General features: G+C 37.4%; 1 protein-coding gene across 1 annotated transcript; it reads right to left on the bottom strand.

Moving 5' to 3' along the window:
* Positions 1-10,386: 10,386 nt before the first annotated feature.
* Positions 10,387-11,746, bottom strand: CCDC54 (coiled-coil domain containing 54). Its single transcript, XM_054577261.1, is given in 2 exon segments — positions 10,387-11,050; positions 11,418-11,746. Coding segments are annotated over 2 exon segments (993 nt in total).
* Positions 11,747-20,386: the final 8,640 nt, after the last annotated feature.

The raw sequence follows: 20,386 nt of genomic DNA on the forward strand, positions 1-20,386 counted from the left end.
AAAATAAGAAGCTTCTGCATGGCTAAAGAAAACATCATCACAATGAAAAGGAAACCAACTATATGAATATATTTGCTGATGATTCCTCAGACAAGAGTTTGATCTCCAAATATATGAATAACTCACATGGCTCCATTACAGGAAGATAGACAGTCCAATTAATAAATGAGCAAAGGATCTGAACAGACATTTTTCCAAGGAGGACATATAGAGGGCCCAGAGACACATGAAAGGGTGCTCATCATCACTAACCATCAGAGAAATGCAAATTAAAACCACAATGATACCAGTTCACACCGGTCAGAATGGGCATCATAAACAGATCAACAAACAACAGGTGTTGCTGAGGTTGTGGAGAAAAGGGAACCCTAGTACACTGTTGGTGGGAATGCAGACTGGTGCAGACACTGTGGAAAAGAGTTTGGAATTTCTGCAAAAAGCTAAAAATGGAACTCTCTTTTGTCCCTGCAATTCCACTGCTGAGATTATACCCTAAGAATCCCAAAACACAAATTTAAGAGTACCTGTGTACCCCAGTATTCATAGAAGCACAGTTTACAATAGCCAAGTGCTGGAAGCATCCTAAGTGCCCATCAAAATTAGTGGGTCAAAAAATTATGGTATATTCACACAGTGGAATACTACACAGCAGAAGGAAAGCTACTACCCTTCGCAATAGCATGGATGGAACTGCAGAGCATTATGCTAAGTGAAATAAACCAGGGGCAAAGGACAAATACCATATGATGTCACCTTTAAGTGGAACCTAATCAACAAAACAAACAAGCAAGGAGAATATAACGAGCAACATTGAAAGAAAAAAGAAACTGACAGTAATGAGAGGGAAGGAGGGAGGAGGTAATGGGGAAAAGAAGGGCAAAAGTCAAGTCAAGGAACATGTATAAAGGACCCATGGACAAAGCCAAAGGGGGTAGGATTGAAGGTGGGGATGGGAGTGGGTGGAGCAGGGGAAAGTGGTGGCAGGAAAATGGAGACAAATTTATTTGAACAATAAAATTTTTTAAAAATATAATAAAACTCAAAGTTTAAAATGTCAAAATTTGTGGCACATGGGAGCAGTGGAGCATTGATTAGAAAGAATAAGAAAATTCTTGGTGGATGATAGAAATGGTCTTTATTTTTACATTTTTTATTTTTTTAATTTATAAATCATGTTTATTCTATTACAGTTGTCTCCATTTTCCCCCCTTTGCCCTCCTGCACCCATCCCACCCTCACCTCTCACTCCCACAGTCAATTCCCACTCTGCTGTCCATGTCCATGGGTCATTCATACATGTTCTTTGTCTAGTCTCTTCCCTTTCTTTCCACCATTGTCCTCTTTCCCCATTCCCTCTGATCACTTTCAGTCTGTTCCATGTTCCCGTGCCTGTGGTTTGTTTTGCTCATTAGTTATTTTGTTGAAAAGAATCCACTTACAGGTGAGATCATATGGTATTTGTCGTTCATCAACTGGCTTATTTCACTTAGCTTAATATTCTCCATTTCCATCCATGTTGTCGCACAGGGTAGGAGTTCCATCTCTCTCCCTCTCTTTCTTCCTTCCTTTCTTTCTTCCTTTCTCTTTTCTTTTCTTTCTTTCCTAAATGCAGATTGATTTTATTTATTCCTTAAGTGTCACAGTTAATTATAAAATACTAAAAAATTTGAGACCATTATAAAGTCTCAGCAATTAAACCAATGACACCAGCATAGAAATCATCAATTATATCAATGAAATATAATGAGCATTCTAGAGATAAACGTATATATCTCTCTAACAATATAATATATGATTAAGTTGATATTTCAAATCAGTGGGGAAAATAAGGCTTATTCAAGAAATAAGGTGCATGGACCACTATTACTTGAAATAAAACAAATATAGAGCCCTATTTCACACATTATACTAGAAATATTCAGGTGAGTTAAGAATCAATATGTAGAATCGAAGGAGTTTTAGAAGAAAATACAACTTTTTCATGACCTGCAGTAAAATATTCAAACCCAGAAGCTATAAAATATTGACAATATGACTATATTAAACATTTAAGACTATATAGTAATATACATATAAAAAAGTTATAGGACAAGGAATAGAATAAGAAAGTATTTGCAACATATCTGAAAAAGGGTTAATGGTTTTTTTTGTTTGTTTTTAGGGAAAAAAGTTCTACAAACCTTTAATTGATAAATGAATAAAGAATACCAAGTAGTTTAAAGCTTTTTAAAAAAATAATAGAAAAAGGCAAGAAATATACAAAAACATGTTTCATTTCAACAAATAAAAAGGTACAATTAAAATAACATCATTGTCACAATCAGATTAATGAGTTAAAAATATTGGTAATATCAAGTATTGGCAACTCTGAAAGGAACTGGGTATTCTTAGAAACATTTTCTTCATCTTAAAACAGTCACTTTAGCACATTTTGCAGTGTTGATTTGTTGGAGGTGTATTCTTTTAGCCTTCTTTTGTCTGCAAAACTCCTTATTTCGCCTTCCACTTTAATTGAGAACCTTGTAGGGTAGAACAGTCTTGGTTGCAGATCTTTGCTTTTCATGACTTGGAATAGTTCTTGCCAGTCCCTTCTGGCTTGCAGTGTTTCTGTTGAGAAGTCAGCTGCTAGCTGTATGGGGCTCCCTTATATGTTACTACCTCTTTCTCCCTGGCTTCCTTTAGGATTCTCTGTCTTTGATATTTTCCATTTTAATGATGATGTGTCTTGGAGTGGGTCTCATTGGGTTCCTCTTGAATGGGACCCTCTGTGCTTCCTGGACTTGTGTGACTTTTCTCTCCTCCAATTAGGGAAGTTTTCCATCACTACTTTTTCCAGCAGGTTCTCTATCCCTTCCTTATTCTCTTCTCCTTCTTGTATCCCTATTATATAGATACTACATTTCAGGTTGTCTTGCATTTCCCTCAATGCCTCTTCATGCTTTTTGAGTCTTTTTTCATTTTCTTCCTCTTCCTGGGAGCTTTTTTCTACCTTGTCCTCCAGCTCGCTGATTTGGTCCTCAGCTTCATGTAGCCTGATTTTGATTCCTTCTACTGTGTTCTTCATCTCAGAAATTGTATTCTTCCTTTCCTCTTGTCTCTTATTGGTAGTTTCTATGTCCTTTTTCATGCTGGTATAGTTTGCAGTACGTTCCTTGTAGTTTCTCTGTAATTTTTTTGTAATTCTCCCTGAGGTCTCTGAGCTCATTCAGCTTCCTTAGAACTATTGTTTGGGATTCAATATCTGATAGTTTACTTACCTCTATTTCATTTAGTTCTCTTTCTGGTGATTGCTCCTTTCCCTTTGAGTGGGGCATATTTGTCTTCCCATTTATTTGTGAGACTCTTCTTTTTTGCTTCTTCTTCTTAAATTGATCTGTCTTGATTTCCTGACTTTATGGTGTGAACTTCCATAGTGGGATACCGCTGTTTTTACTTTCTGGATCTGCCTCTGATGATGTCAGATGTTGTCCCTGTCTGACCTTAGGCTGTCTGTTCGAAACTTCCAGTAATCTCCTGTTTGTGGCTGTCTCCTTCAGCTGTAATCTAGTCACTCTACATTCAGCAGGTCACGTTAGACAGCTGAGGGCGGGGTGGAGTCCCTCCTGGGGGCGGGGTTATTGGGTCCTGTCCCTCTGCTGCCACATTGGGGAGGAGTCCGCACTGGGATCCCACTGGCTACACTCTCCTGTTCTCTCCCCAAAGCCTCTGTCCCCAGTCTCTCCTAAAGTGTCACCAGACCTCTCTGCACCCCCTTTAGCCAGGGATCTACCTTCTGTGGCTGCTACTCTGCATTCAGCAGGCGGCTTAGACAGCACAGGGCTGGGCGGAATCCCACCTAGCGGTGGGGCTATTGGGTCCTTTGACGCTGGTGCCACTTGGGGAGTGGTTTCTGAGCATGACAGCTGCTGCTGCATGGGGGATGCTGGCTACTTTCTCAGTTCTCTCCCCAAAGCCTCTTCCCAAGTCTCTCCTCAGGGTCTCTAGCCCACTCTTCCCCCGCCTTTGCCGGAGACCACAGTAAGTGGCTGAAAATAAAAATGGATGCCTTGGTTCTTTAAACAGTTGTTTTTGTCTCCAGCTGCCTGTCTCTGGCAGACAGCAACCCTGCCAGTTTTCACTGCTGGCTGTTTTCTATGTACTTTTTGGGCTCTGGTGCTGTGGGCTAGAGATCCCCACTTTTGGTTTAGACCATGCTCTTCTCAGGGGGAACCAACTGGCTGTTTCAATATCCCTCTGGTGCTGCCACCCATGAGTGCCCTGCCCACCTTCTCAAGTCTGTACTGCACTCCTTACCAGTTAGATTGTGCTAAAGCAGATTCTTCTGTCTCCGAGGTTATAAGGCTCCTTTCTTGCTACTGTTCAGTTGTTTGTTCCAGGTGAGTTCTCCACAATTTAGTTGTAATTCCAGTTTGGTCCTGGGAGGAGGTCAGTGTGACTTCCACGTACTCCTCCGCCATCTTGAAAATCTATCGGAAATGTTCTTTATGTTGTAGTAAAGGCTACATGGAGATATAGATATATTTATATATTTATATATACATCAAACGGTAACTTTAAAAATGATGCATTTTATAGTATGCATATTACCTTTAAATGGATTAGATTCTTAAAATGGAGTTGAGTAGGACAATTTTCTTTATCTTTCACACACATACATACAGGTGTTTTAAGAGTTATTGAAGGTATTGTTCTCTTTGTTTTGAACTGTTTCAGTGCTAGCAGAAGAATGAACAAAAGGGTGGCTGGTACAATGTTATTTATTACTCTTCTTACTTTCTTACTAATACAAAAGAATTTTCCCTGATGACATGCTATTTATGTGTGTATGTACATATGTATGTGTGCACGTATATTTTTTCCTGTTGTTATTTTGAATGAGATTTATTTTTGTGTAATTAATCAGTATGTTTTTCTTCCTTGATTATCCCAAAACCCAGAGACAGATTACTGCTCAATTACATTTAATCTAGTATATTTTATGGTTTTCACATTTGTGTTTTCTTTTCCTACCTTTTTATCTCTCCTATACAAAGATCCAGCATTGAGCCCTAATTTAAATGAGTTTTTTAACTAATTCATTATACTTTCATATTTTTGAAAAATAACTTGCCATTTTAAAAATGTTTTGTTTCCCTTGCCTGAGAAAATATGTCAAAAAAATACTGCTTCAAAAAATGTCCAAGATTTTACTGCCTATATTTTCTTCTAGGACTTTTGTTGTTTCAGATCTTACATTAAGTCATTAATACATTTTCAGTTTATTCTTGTATAAGGTGTAAAAAGGTGGAGTATTTTATTTATTTTTGCCTGTATCTATTCAATTTTCTCAACACCATTTATTGAATAAACTGTTTACACTCCCCCTGCCAAAAAAAAAACAACACATTACTTTTAGGAATAGCAATGTCTTTTTCTACATGGGACTTGGGTTGTGTCTTACAAAAAAAACTAAATTAAGTTTTAAAGGAAGTATGTAGTTTTCTACTGCAAATCTAAGCAACAAGCCAGAATAATTGGCAACTGGAGAGAACATCATTGGAAAGTATGTTTCTTTCAGACAAGACTGGTGTCTTTTCCATCTCTATTTCTTCATAGTCTAGCTCAGTTAGTTCCTGGAATAGAGTCAGATTTCAATAAAGGTTAATGACTGTTGTTTTTGAAAGAAGAGAATGCTCTTAGTGTCTCTTTGCGAGCAAGTACGAGCTTTGTCCGGAAAGTATACAGCCATGGATTATGAAAAATAGAGACATTTATTGAAGAAGATACAAGAAACGCTGTACATAGAACAGTAATACCTCAGTCACCCTTCAAAGTAGGCACTTTGGGACCTCACAGAGTTCTCCCAGTCACCGTCAACCTTCCTGTTGTATTTTCCTGAATCTCAATGATGGTCTGAAATCTCTTCCTTTTCAAAGGTGATTTTAGTTTTGGGAAACGTCAGAAGTCTCAGGGCACTAAATCTGAGCTATCGGGAGACTGAGTCACCTGGGTGATTTGATGTTTTGTCAAAAAATTCTGCATAAGACATGATGCATGAGCAGGCACATTGTCGTGATGAAGCTACCAATCACCGTTGTCCATAGCTATGGCTTCCTGAATCATCCTAATAGTTTCTGTGGAGTAATATTGAAGCTGAATGCAAAATTTGATGCAGATTCGTTGCTCTACTCAGTCATTTTGAATGTGATGGCCACACAGTACACATACTCAATGGCATCTACTGCCCCCACTGACTAGTACAGTGAAGTCATCATTGTTCACACATGCACATTGTAGTCCACTCTCATTGGCTGCTAAGTTACATTGATGTCCTGCAAACCATTCTCATTATAGTAACAATGGCTAGACTTTTTCTGGGCAGACCTCATATTCCAGACCAAACTAAATTATTTACCTTAAACTGAGTTTCTCCCTTCCTCCCCAAATACTTTTCTCTGATGCTTATTTTTATAGTGTGCAATTAAAGGTTGGTGAACTGCTGTTACAGATGGTAGAATATTGGTTGAATCTCCAGACCAGAAGGAGAGCTTCACACCCTATCTTATTCTTTGGATGAAAGAATCAAGAGTTATCTTTGGATGAAAGAGTCAAGAGTTGTTTTGGAGTTTTTGCATTTAGTCTGTCACTTGATTTATTATTTGTCTGGAGTTCTTTTTGGCTGACAAAAGAAGGTAGTGTTCTGTACATGAGCTCTTTGAGTCAGGGTCTATGGTCTGTTGGTTCAGACCAACAGAACATAGTCAGGGATTGTTCTGGTAAGGTTATAAACATTGTCTCATTTAATTAACACAACAGTCTAATGACATAAATTGTTTTCAATTTAGAGTTGAAAAAATCTAAATAATACAAGGCTTCAGGATTTTGCCAAAATCATATATTTATATAGTTTACTATTGTAAAACCAGACCCTAGCACAGTACATGATACATAATAGATGTTCAATAAATAGCTGTTCTAAGGTCTGTTCTTTTTTGAATGTCTTCACTTTTTTCACTATAGAATTCCAACAACAACAGCAACAACAACAGTGCTCTTAGTGTCTCTTTGCAAGCAAGGTTTAAGATATTTTGGTGAATGCACAATGGTCTCCATGTTTGAAATATACATTATAAACACTCATCTAATTATATTTATACCCTTTTTTTGTAGGGCAGAATGGTGCTTTCTTTTCTGTCTTTTAATTTAAAAACAATTACTGAGAATGTACTAATAAAAGTGATTTAGGTATTCAAGATACAGACATAAGTTTTTGTTGCTATCATAAAAAGGCTTAAAGTTTTGTGAGGGAGAGAGACATGTGAACGTAAAATAACAATGCAATGGAGGTAAATACTATTCTTTCTCTCTCTCTCATATGTATAAATAATCAATGTCAACACTGGTGGTGTTGAGGGAGTCCCCAGTTCTGCCTCACAGAGACTGAGGTAGAGAATAAGGATCAGAGAAGGTATCTTAGAGGAAAAATATTTGAGTTGTCTCAAATGACCAATTATTGCTTATTATTCAGATAAAAGAAAGGCATCCAAGACAGTAGGATCAGCAAATACAAAGATATGTTATTTGAAAAAAAAAAATCTGCAAGGCATTTACTGTGGCTGGATGGTGATTTGCATGTCAAGTTATCACGGGAAGATGAGGATGAGGAAGTAATAATGGCATCATTTATTTCACACTTACTATACATCAAGTAGATTGCTAGGAACTTAACATAGTAATCTTCATTATTCCTGGCAACCACTCATGATTATAATTCTTATTTTAGGAATAAGGACACTATGGCCTTGGGAATTTAAGCTTTGGCTCTGTTCCAAAGTTACACAGCTAGTAAGTGACAGAGCCAGCTCTGAAATCAGGTCAGCCTGACGTCCAAGCCATTGTGCTTCACCATGATGAAACTCTACTTTCCTAAGTAAAAAATGCAGGATGGAAAGGGCTGTGTAGGCTGTGTAGGCTGTGTAGGCTGTGTTAAGAAATTTATTTTGCTTGACATGAAGAGCAATGAAAACATTTTTGAACTATTTAAGAAAAATCTCCTTTTAAGACTTGGATTATCAACATACTGGAGGTTGGGATACCAAGCAGGAAAATTTCTCATTCATAAAGATGTATCATGAAGGCCTTAACCAAAACAGTAGAGGAGGGAACAGAGATAGAGATGGATCCCGTGAATTGTTAGAAGATAAACAGTGAAAGATGTGATGATTGCTGTATCAAATGAAATAAAAAGCTGAGAGTCATTCCCAGTGTAGGGCTGTGGATACCTTGCATTGTGATGCCATTAAGAAAAGGAATGCTGGAAGAGAAATGAGTTCAAGTCAGAAGAAGGAAGACTTACTAAGGTTAATTTTAAGAATAAGGAGTTTCAGATTGCTGTAGACATCAAAGTGGAGAAGATAAACAGCCACATGGGATGGGAGCTCGTAGGGTACCTGAAGAGTCTGAGGTAGTAGTCTTTTGATTTGGGAGTCACTATTGTGAAATATAAGAATTTTAAGGGAATAATTAGTGGCAGAAGAATCATCTAAGAAACTGGAAAGGGTTATGGAAGACTTGATCCCATGAGCAGCCAGAGAGGGAGCGGGAAGAGGTGACAGGGAGGGAGGGTCTCTCATTCAAAGAGGACGATGGGAGATCAGCAAAAGAAATCCCTTTAAAAAGACAGCAAAAGAAACCTAGTTGAGGTGTACTCACAGGGCTTGTAAGTGTAGGATTTAAGGATTAAGGATTAAGTGTAGGATGTAAGGATTAAGACTGTTCAGAGTAAGTCTTCTGATTCACAGCCCTATGCTCTTTCCCTAAATCCTTTGCCTCTATAGAAACAGTAGGCAAGTGCTAAGGGAACATGTGAGGGAAAGAGGAGTGAAAACATGCATAAATAGACAGGGGCTCAGATGACCCAGCAAATACCAGTGGAATCCCTGCAGCCTCTTGTGATATCATTTGTCTGTGTTACAGCCTACCTTCCCTAGTTACTCTCTGATGTGAGGACCACACCCATTGTGCTGACCTAGACCTCTGACTGTTCTTTATGGGTATTTCTGACAGTGAGAAATACATAATGATTGCTGGTGCCTTTTCCTAAGTGATACTTTACTTTGTTAGCATGGTTATTCCATTTAAAACAAACCACTTAATAGAAAGCCTTGCTTTAGGTATATGATACTACTATCCATGCTGCACCTATTGCACATTGACATTTAAAAACTCTTTGTATACACATCTATAAATTTGTAAAGAAGGAGCAAATAAAATGCATTTGTAAATAAAAAGAGTTGTAGTATATAATTACCACCAGACTGGTACCAAACAATATTGTGCCTTCTCACCACACTTCTCCCTTAATTTCGTTTATAGCCATTTTACTACCTTTTTCCTTACTTGAAGTGAGATGGTTCTTGTCTAAGTGCCAAATCCCTCTTTCAAATTACTAACTGGGAATAATTTAAAGTAGTACATTTACCGCGAATGTTTGTAATTTAACATCATATGATTCTCTATTGGTAGCTTTCACTAACTTGAGTTACGTGGTGAAGGAAATATATTTTTTGTAGTTATTCTGTGTGATGTTTAGAAAAATTACATTATGACAATGAGCTGTTATATCTACAAATGAAGTCCATTCTGGATATATATTATATGGTCATACAAAAAAAAAAGACCTTGCCATATAAGAATCTATGGTATACAGTGTTTATTAACTTGGATCACAAATCCCTCCTTAGATTTTTTTCCCTTTTTCTCTGTAGCAAAACTACAAGACATGGTATTTACTTCATTTCATGAAAACGTAAAACATACTCAGTACCATATTCAGTTTCTTCCCCCTTTTCTGTTTGATAGACTAAATAGACAAAAATAGTCATTTTTGTTTCTGTTTTGTGTAAGTTGTAAGAAAAGTCCCATTTTGGAATGACTATTTTTCTAGCTTAATTTCTCCTTTTAATGCACTTCATTTCTATATCTCTAACATTAGTAGCCTTGACATTGGGTGTATTTTTCACTCTATGTTGTTTGAAATTTTGTTAGTAGAATCTGTCTCTGGTATCACAAATCATATACAAAGGCCACTAAGATAAGAATGGGTATAAAACTGACTTGAGGCTACCAAATGTGTTTCTCATTACCTTGGCCCCTTGACCCGTTTATTGTTTTTCCTTCCGATTATCTATGAAATAAGCACTGGATGTGTCCTCATGGTTTTGCGAATGAGAACACAAGAACATGGAGAGAAAATGCACTGCAATTGTCCAGTGGAATGATATACTTTAACTTACTGTAGATGCATAGAACCTTTGTGGGCCCACAGTGAGCAAGTTACAAGGAGTTCACAGCAACCATAAAGATGTATGACTGTTGGGAGCCATGAGGTGCCAAGCAAAGCAGAACTTAACTCTGTTGTTGAGTTATTTCCTGTTTTGAAAAGCCAGAAAGACAGTAAACGTAGTTGAAAACAGAGACACAGATTGTGGTCAAGCTCACAATAGGCCCAGTGGATGGACCGTGTCCCTGGGTTATGAGTTGTGGTGCTTCAGGAAGGATGATTGGCCTAGAAAGAAGCCACTGGATAAATTCTTCTAACTTGGTAGCACTGAGAAGAAATCTCCACTTTCCTCCATGGACAAAAGTTAGCTTGATCCATGTACTAAAGTCTGGATAAATATGAATATTTGTCTTTGCCTTTTTAAAGCTTCTTACTATATTTGGATGGTTACTTTGCTTCAGAAATTTAATTTTGGGAGAAACTGTTTTTTCCTCAAGATGATCAGTGGGATTGGAATAACTGGGCATTTTCTCTGGTTCTGCTGAAGAGATTTCAGAGTCTGTAGAAGCCAATGTGTTCTTCAAAGTTTGTGGTTGTACGAGTTTGTGAAGCAGTTCCATAACTTCTTTATTGTTACCTCTTTCCAGAACATCTAAACAATGGGTGCTGGAACAAGAATTCTGGTTTTCCAGTTCTGTTATCTTTTTCTTTAAAGTATCAATGTCTTCTTTCATAGAGAAGATGTCTTTAGTTGTTGTGCATTGTTTGTTGTCATTAACATTCATTCTCTCATGGATGGAACTGGAGAGCATCATGCTAAGCGAAATAAGCCAGGGGGCGAAAGACAAATACCATATGATCTCACCTATAAGCGGAACCTAACCAACAATGCAAAGAAGCAGGGAAAATATGACCAGCAACACTGAAAGGAAAAGAAATCAACAGAGACAAGAGGGAAGGCGGGGGCAGGGAAAGGGAAGGGAAGGGGAAAGTCAAGGAACATATAGCAAGGACTCATGGACAAAACCAAAGGGGAAGAGCTGAGGGAGGGAAGGTGGGAGGGGGCAAGGGAAAGAGGTTGGGGGGGAGGCAGAGACAAATGTATTTTAAAAGTAAATAAATTTAAAAAAAAAAGAATTAAAAAAAATTCATTCTGGTTTCTAGTGCCTCCAGATGCTTCTGATAAAAGTCAGTCTTTTTCTGGATTTTTGCTACTGCACTGACAATATCAATCATTTTCCCAAGGAGATCAATTCGGCCAGTTTTATTATCTTGGAGCATTGCTATAACATTCATCTCTTCATCAGTACTAATGTCATCTTGATCACAACCATGGAAAGTCATCATTGAATTTCTAGTTGCATCTGGTTACTGGCTCTTACATTTATGGTAAACATTTTTAAGAGATTGTCTGATCTTGGAGAGATTTGAGGTCCACATCTTCCCAGAAGCAGCTTTGACCTTTTTGGTTTGATGTTTGTACATCTTTCATAAGGAAACAAGAGGCAAGGTTTTGGAAGACTGGATGACAATCAAAGAAAGAAGCAATGTTAGAATTAAATTGTCTTCCTCTTACTATTTGTTGGATGTCTTTCCTGGTAACATTGTAGAATACCCTATGGAGAACATCAAGGGTGATAGCAGGCACTCTTAGTTGGTTAGCTTCTTCCAGGGCACTGCAATTGGAGAGCTTTTGTGAATAATGGTCAACTGCAGGGACTCCTTCGTGGTGATTATTGGCCTGATGCTGATGTCACAAAGGCTGCTGGCTTAGAATAAGTTTAAGCTTTGGTCAGAAATTCTCAAAACCTTTGGTCACACAACTGTTTTTTGCCTTATAAAAATTGAGGAACATATAACTTTTGTTTATATATGGGTTATATCAGTTGATACTCGATATTAGAAATTAAAACTAAGAAAAGCTTAGGATATTAATATAGTAAAATGAAAAATAATAAAATCATTGCATGTTAACATAAAATAATTATATTTTCCAAAAGAAGAAAAGAGTGGCATTTGTGTTTGCAAATGTTTTAAGTATCTGGATTAATAGAAGACTCCTTAATTCTGCTTCTGCATTAGAGCTATTACAAAATGTTGTTTTGGTTGAAGCAGATGAAGAGAACAGTGTTTGAGTATTGGGAAGAGGCCAAGCTCATGGTGGCAGATAAAATTTTCCAAAATTGTAATTCTAGCTTGAAAAACTTGAAATTTATTAAGCTTGTAGGTTGTTTTCCTTAAAGTGATAGGGACCCTATATCGATTTTTTTCTTTCAGGTAAAAATTATGTTCCATGAAGAAAGCAGCTAGTTTACTTTGTAACTGAAATAAACCCTTTTCCTGGAGACGACCACGACACTGTGGTGAGCAGCAGAGGGCTTTATGTGTGCTTCACATTACATCACAGATACTGAGGAGACATACTGAAAGGCTGAGATTTAATACAATTAGAAGTTTTACGTTTTCATCAAGGGCATTCTGAACTAAACTGGCTTTTTCTTACATTCTTTTTCTTTCCCTCTCTCTTGGCCCAGTTTCGTGCCACTGCCTTGGTTTGTGCTAAGTTTTACCCACCATTGCTTTTGTAATACAATCTCCCAAGAGCAAGTGTCAACATAGTGAGAGTCAAATAATGCTCCAATGTTATTTTCAAAGTTTGGTTTCATGACCCATTGTATACTACACCTCGAGAACTTCTGCCTTAAAGTTTTGAAATAATTTCATATATTTCTCATGCTTCCTCTTATAGGTTTTTTAAAAAATTAAAGTATTTGAAATTCATTCCCTTTGAAATATTAAATATTTTTTTCATTTTATATATTGAGGTAAACATTTAATTTTTTTCTTTGATTACATAAGACTGAATATTTTGGAGTTAAAATCACGTGATAATGCTGTCTCTCAAGGTGCAGTTCCATTTATTAAAAAGTATATTCCTTGTACGATCAGTACCAGTTCCAACCCTCTATGAAACCACTCTTTCTCCTATTTATGCCTAACTTCAGGGCCAGCTTTGGCCTTGGTTTTGGTACAAACTCTGCATTTAAGCCGAAGTAACTTAAGAGTTTTGGCTTATCAGTGGTATCTGGGATTTTGCTTTACTGTACTGTCTTTGAATCCCTGTTTAGAAATCGTATCCAAACTTCTTGAAAACTTTTCAAGCTCTTGCTGAGAAAAAATGTTCTCCAGGAGGCAAGCTATCAGAGCAATACCACTTGGAGCAGAAAAAGTAGCGTTCAGAGCTGCCCCATATGCCTTAGCCAAGGCTGTTCTATCCACCGGGCATTGCAGACACAGTGCTGAGGGCCTATGAAGTTTTCAAGGGTCAATAAAAATATTTGAGGGCACAAAGAAAAAAATGAGCTTAGAATGCTAAAAGAAAGTTGCAAGATTAAAACAATAAATGTTTAATTAAATATCTCCAAACAGTACCATTATATCATCTTCATTAATTGTTAAATTTAGTATTAAAGTTTCATTACCTTTGAAGGCAATTTGTAGATTAGCTATTCTTGCTTTATAAGAATTCTCAATTAATTAGAAGGATTGCTTGTAACAAATGCTCCCTGTGGGTTAATAACAGCTAAGAATTATTGGGTGCATACCAGACACTATTGTAAATATTAGCTTATTTAACTGAAGCTCAGAGAAATCGAGGAATTTTTCTTTCTGCTAAAAACTGGGCAGAATCAAATTCCAAATCCTTATGTTCTGGCTCCAGAGTTCATGTATTTTATCTCTACTGCCATACAATCATGATAAAAATATACATTTGTCAACTCAGAGATCAGCATTTCATTTTTTAAAAATATCACACTGTATAGTTGTAAAAGGCATTTTGGTTAAAATTTTATTTTTTTAGCAGTACAAAAAACTAAAGGTTTGATTGGTTATTTTATTTATCAAAGATATTGAAGCTGTTCTTGCCTTAATTGTTATAGTAGCATAATAACTGTATAAAAAAGAACAATAGACTTTAAAATTTTCAACTAAAATTATTCATGTTTCCTGATTATTTTTATAAAACAAATTAATCCAATAGGTTTGATACGAACCTAAACCTGTCTAGTTTTTAATGATTTATGTGTTAATGGTAAGAAAAGGAGCTTCAGCTTTTTGGGGGCTTGTCGGACAGTGCAAACCTATCGTGGGAGGATATAAGCCTATTTATTGATTTGGGTGAAGTTGTAAGAGCAGTCAAAAGTGAATGAAAACCAGGAAATGAGCCAACTCCCACCCTTTGGTTCCTGTTAGATATATGGAGATATTTAGAAATAAAATAACATGTAAGACTGGAACCTAATGGTGGATTTCTACGAGGAAAAATGTTCTTCAGGAGGCATGCTTTTACAGAAGTGCTATTGGGAGCCAGACGATTCAGAGTTCAAGGTGGTCCCGTTTACTAACTCTCTGCACTCTTAGTTAAGTTACTAACCTTTCACAAGACTGTAAAATAAGATTATAATAGCACCTATTTCACAGAGTGGTTTTCAGGATTAAAGTGTTCATTATCTGTAAATTCCTTTCTTCCTTTTCTCTGACCACCTCCTTCTTGCTCTTCATTCATATGAAAGTTCCAGGAAATGGTTAAGAGCTTTAAGTTTTAGTTCTACTCTCTCGCTCTGACTTTTACTCTGCCTTTGATTCTCTCTCAGGAAGGAGGCCGCTCCACCATCTATATGACCATGGCAGAAAGCAAGTACTGCTCACTCTTCCAAATACCATGCAGATAAATCATTAAGATTAAAAGAACAACAGAATGCAGCAAACAAGATCATACAAACCAATATTCTGTCTCCCGGTACAGCTACTACAGCGAATACAGTCAGCTACGGTGTCAGGCAGACTGGCATGAAATACCGTCTAGAGAGATGGCTCTAATAATATATAATATTGTTCATTTTATAATGATTGTGTTTTGAGTAAGTTAACTATAGATTAATTATGGTAGTGTCAAGATTATCTATTTAAAACTTACCCTAATTTACATCCTTTTTAATATGCTTTTTTTTTTAAGTAGGAGAGAATAGAGTTATAGTTATTCTGCTAACAATTGGACATTATTCATAACCTTTATGTTACACCTATAATCACTGTTATTCCTCATTTACCCTTAGTAGTTGTGACTATGAAAAATTTCTGACGGTCTTTCACATCCTCCACAAATCTAACGGCCAAGTTTATAAGAACCCGAGCCCTCCCACCTGAATATCACCTGTCATGTGCAGAGTGAGATAAAAGATTGAGGGAGTGGAGTGGGAGCCAAGGAAGTCTTTCAAATTTGATCAGGGCAGCTGACCCAAGGGGATAAGAATGTGCTAATCAGAGAGCTTAGATCTGGTTTTACAGAAGCCAAATACTTCTAAAGGACCCAAAAGGGAAGTCATCTTCTTATTCTCCTTTCTTTCTACCTATGAGGAATAGGAAAGAATGAGATTGAAATTAGAGCTGTTGCCCTGGACCAAAGGATGGAGAGGAAAGTGAAGACGTAATGTTATAAGGCAGAAAGAGTCCGGCAGTGGTGCCACATTATTTGCTGAAGGATGTGATGGAGCCCAGGGACACCGATAACGCAACCCGGCTAGAGACCCCGTTGGGGTGAGAGGGCCAAATTTCACTCTGTGGCCTTGACAAATGCTCATTGTAACACTTTAAAATCATATGAACCCCTGGCCAAATAAGATGAACAACTCTGAAGAAATGACGGAATGATAATTTCCTTTCACATAATACTTACTTTATCACAGTTAACTAAAATTGTGTGGTCTCTTTCTGTAATGTCCTCTATGTATTTATCACCCAGGAAAATTCTATGTATCCTTTAGGCGACATCCAGGTACTACTTTCCTTGTCTTCTCTGTTCTCCATAAACCTCCATGTAGACTTAACTGGAGCTCCTGAAGGTTCTCCGTCGCTACCTGGCAGTGATCGACATAGAACAATGACAAGATTGTTGTGTGCCGTTGTGCCAATCTGCCTTCTAGACTGTGAGGGGAGAGATTTGCTTCTCAACTCTCTATTTCCAGTGTCACAGAGCCAAACATATAGTTGGTGCTCAGTATACCTTTATTTATTGAATGATTGAGTGGATGAATGAATGGATGCACTTGGGGATGATTGTTAAGATATACATTGGGTCTCTCCTGAGCTTATTTCTATGGGTGGCTAGGAAACACACTGCTTTCTTCATAAAGGGAATCTGTGATAGCTTCTCTCAGTTCCTGAGGATCATTTAGCATTTTGGGTTAGAGATTTAATGATTGCTTCCCTAAAGGCCTGAAGCAGTTAAATGGCAAGAAAGGTAAACTGAGACAATTTATGAACTTGGACACTGCTAAGGCATGGATGAGAGAGAGAGCTCAGTCAGGACTGGTCTTAATGGCACTGATGATAGACGTGACCCAGGTACCCAGCATCCTTCCCCTGTGCTGCTTGTTGAGTCTTTCAGGCCTCTAGGGAGCCACAGGTAATCAGTGTGTTCTCTAAGCCCCTGCAGGAATGCCTGCGAACGCATTTGTCATCATCTTGGGCACCCAGGCACTTATCTCTTTATTCACATCATTTTATACTCTGAACTCCAAATTTACAATGAATTCTCTCTAGCTTATCTAGACAGAGCCTTTGCCGTTTAGTTCCAGAACCCTGGGGGCACATTAGTATTTTATATAATCTCTCCTCCCTGTCACTTCCTCCAGTTCTCTCTGTTATGCTTGTCTCTTGCTGGTAATATATAAAGTTGTCCGGTTTCTGTAATTCTCAACTTTACCCCTTGGTTTCCTGTCTCCAAAATTACCATTAAACCTCTGCTCCCTCTTACACTCTTAACACTCTTTTGCCAGTGCTTCATAAGTCTGATGCGCACAACTGATGTTGCCATAAAAATATATGACCTGAAAAAGGAAGAGAAAGCAAAAGAGAAGTTAAATGTTTTTGCTTAACCATTTACCTCCTTCCTTTAATGGAACTGGTGAATAAATTCAGTGAGTTATTCTATTTAAACACCTCTGTTTCACTGAATCTATACCACTTAGCAAATATTTTCAGAAATAACCATGTGCTGGGTGCAGCCCTGGATTAACTTTCTGCGTTGTTCCTGAATTGCACTGAACTTCATTTAAGGAACACCGAAAACAAACAAAAAAAAGATACAGAATACATAGTGATCACATAGGATATGGGGATTTAAAATTTAAACAAATCCAGACATCATAAAGTGTAAAAATTGAAGAATGTCAATTTTCTTATTTTTAATTGTGAATGCTGTATAGTTTGCTGTGTTGTCTTATTTGGGTCTGTTAATATATTACTATATCCTTAATTTGAAGAAAAACTCTGTTTTAATGTTTAGGTTTTCAGTTGTAATGATGCTTTACAGGATTTTGGACTACAAAACCCAGGGAATTATCTTCTTTCTTAGTTTCAAGTTGTAAAGATAGCAATGTGAAAGTTTGCACTGGCTTTCCTCATGGTGCTAACCTCGAAAGGTATCTGTTAATAAGAGGTTTTATGTTTCTGAGGGAATTTACACCAGTATCTCTGTGAAGAAAACATGCAATTGTCCCTTGGCTCTGCCTTTCCTTCTATTATTAGTCTGCCTTCCATCCTGGGCATATTACTTACCACTTTATTTCATCATTCCAGAGAGAACAGCAATAATGCCATGTGCTGATACTGAAGGAGTGCCACAGGGTTAACATGGAAACATCTAATTTTAAAATTTATGTAACACTTCTTATTTAAGAACCGTAAACTATTATTATTATTATGCACTGTTTCTGCAGTGTTTTTCCTTCAGGAGTTTGATTTTAGAGTCACTTTCTCTTTCTCTTTAATGCTACATGTATCCTTTCTCCTGTGTGGGTTCAAACTGCAAAGAACTTATTTAACTTTTCAAATATAAATAGAAAATGCCCAAAAGGCAATCTTAAAACTGAAGGTTTTTTCCCCTCTTTCTTCTGTACCTAGGCTTTACAATGGTGTTCTAAAGGGAAAAGTATTTATTCATTTTCTAAATATTTAAAGCTCCTTCCCCTTGGTACCCCCTAAAATATGGATTGTTGCTGCAGCTGTTTCTGGTGTGCCCAAAACTAACTAAAGTATAAAAGATATTTAGGAATGTTTATAAGATTGAGAATTAGATTTTTTAAAATTCCTTTCTTTCTGGTAATTTGAGGTCTTTTTCTGGTGATTTTAATATAAGTATCACATGACAAATGGAGAAAGACAAGGCAGTTCTATTAGAAACATATTTCAGTAATTTTCAGCTTCAGCTCTTGGCACTAATGGCTATGATTCTCACTGTAACTTGTGAGAATTAATTACCACTCCTTCTATTTAGGTGCCCAAGTTTCTCCTCCATGATATAGTGTAAAATGATAGCAAGCTGTCTTTAGCCCTTAGGTAATTTACATAATAAAATAGGTAAAAATCTTTACAATAACCTCTACTGAACTTCACATTTAAAAATTTTAATGGTACTTAGAAATCTACAAAGAACATATTCCTGGAAACCACATTCTTTGTTGTTACAAATTAGAGCTAAAGTAAAATGGATGCCAGGCTCATTAAGTGATTTACAAAAGTGACACAATTGCTTAAAACCTAGTATAACAGAAGACCTTAACTTTCTGGCTCCAGTATTCCTTTGAGAATCCAAAGAAAGCTTTGCATTCATCCTTAAGAAACAGCATATACTAGGGCTGTTTAAAGGTATCCAGCCATGTAATATGAAAACTAGAGACATTTATTGAAGAAGATACAAGATACAAGAAACATTGTACATAGGACAATGATGCCTCAGTCCCCTTCAAAGTAGGTACCTCGGGACCTCACACAGCTCTCCCAGCTGCCATCAGCTGCCCCTTTGTATTTCCTGAATCTCATTGGTGGTCTAAAATCTTTTCCCTTTCAAAGGTGATATTAGTTTTTGGAAAAGCCAGAAGTCTCAGGGTGCCAGATCTGGGCTGTACAGGGGCTGAGTCACCTGGGTGATTGGACGTTTTGCCAAAATCTCTGCATGAAAAGGGGTGCATGAGAGGGCGCATTGTCATGATGAAGCTGCTAATCACCAGTTGCCCAGAGCTGTGGCCTTCTGAATCATCCAAACAGTTTTCTTGGAGGAATGTTCAAGCTTCACACAAAATTTGATGCAGATCCATTGCTCTGCTAGCTCAGTCATTTTCAATGCAATGGCCACACAATGTGATGACTACATTTGCTCACCCAACAGCATCTACCACCCCCACTGACAAGTACAGTGAAGTTGTAATTATTCACGTAGGTGCAGTCCAGTCCACTCTCCTTGGCTGCCAGGTTGCATTGATGTCACACAAACCATTATCATTATAGTAACAATGGCTGGATTTTTTCTGGACAGACCTCATATATATAATTCTGCCTAATTTTAGGTGATTCATAGACCTAACCTCCTCCAATCTTCTGCTCCAAAGGCATTTATGGACACTATAAATTATCTCCCAGGTTAAAATTCCCTGACAGAAAAAGCATGGTTCAGGCTTCAGTATCTGCTTGTGGGTGTTTCCTTTCTAAGGAACCCAGAGCATTTACGTGTTTGAGAACTTAGAATATGTGAATTTCTGACAGTAAAGGCAGTTGATTATTCCAGGATCAGAGGAGGAAGAGGCCATAGAATGTAGTGGTTTGGTATTGGTCGTAGTGAAAATCTTTAAGAATGAGTAAACATAGGGGCACCCCTATGTTCATTGCAACATTATTTACAATTTCCAAAATATGGGAGCAGCCCAAGTATGTATCAAAAGATAAGTGGAGAACACAACTATGGGACATTTACACAATGGAGTACTACTTGGCTATAAAAAAGAATAGTAGCATTTGCGACAACATGGATGGACCTGGAAAACAGTGCTAAGTGAAATAAGCCAGTCAGAGAAAGACAAATACCATATGATTTCACCCATATGTGGAATCTAATGAACAAACTGAACTAAGAAGCAAGATAGAGACTCACAGATAGAGAGCAGGATGACAGTGGGGGAGGGCAAGTTTAGAGGGTAGTGAGATCAAAAAGGTAAAAAGATTCATGGATGTGGACAACAGTATGGTGACTGTTGGGGGAAAGGGGCTATAAAGTGGCTAAATGGCAAT

This window comes from Pteronotus mesoamericanus, unplaced genomic scaffold (genome assembly GCF_021234165.1).
Source record: "Pteronotus mesoamericanus isolate MK-2021 breed Mesoamerican mustached bat unplaced genomic scaffold, CSHL_Meso_final contig_42, whole genome shotgun sequence".
Classification (NCBI taxonomy): Eukaryota; Metazoa; Chordata; class Mammalia; order Chiroptera; family Mormoopidae; genus Pteronotus; species Pteronotus mesoamericanus.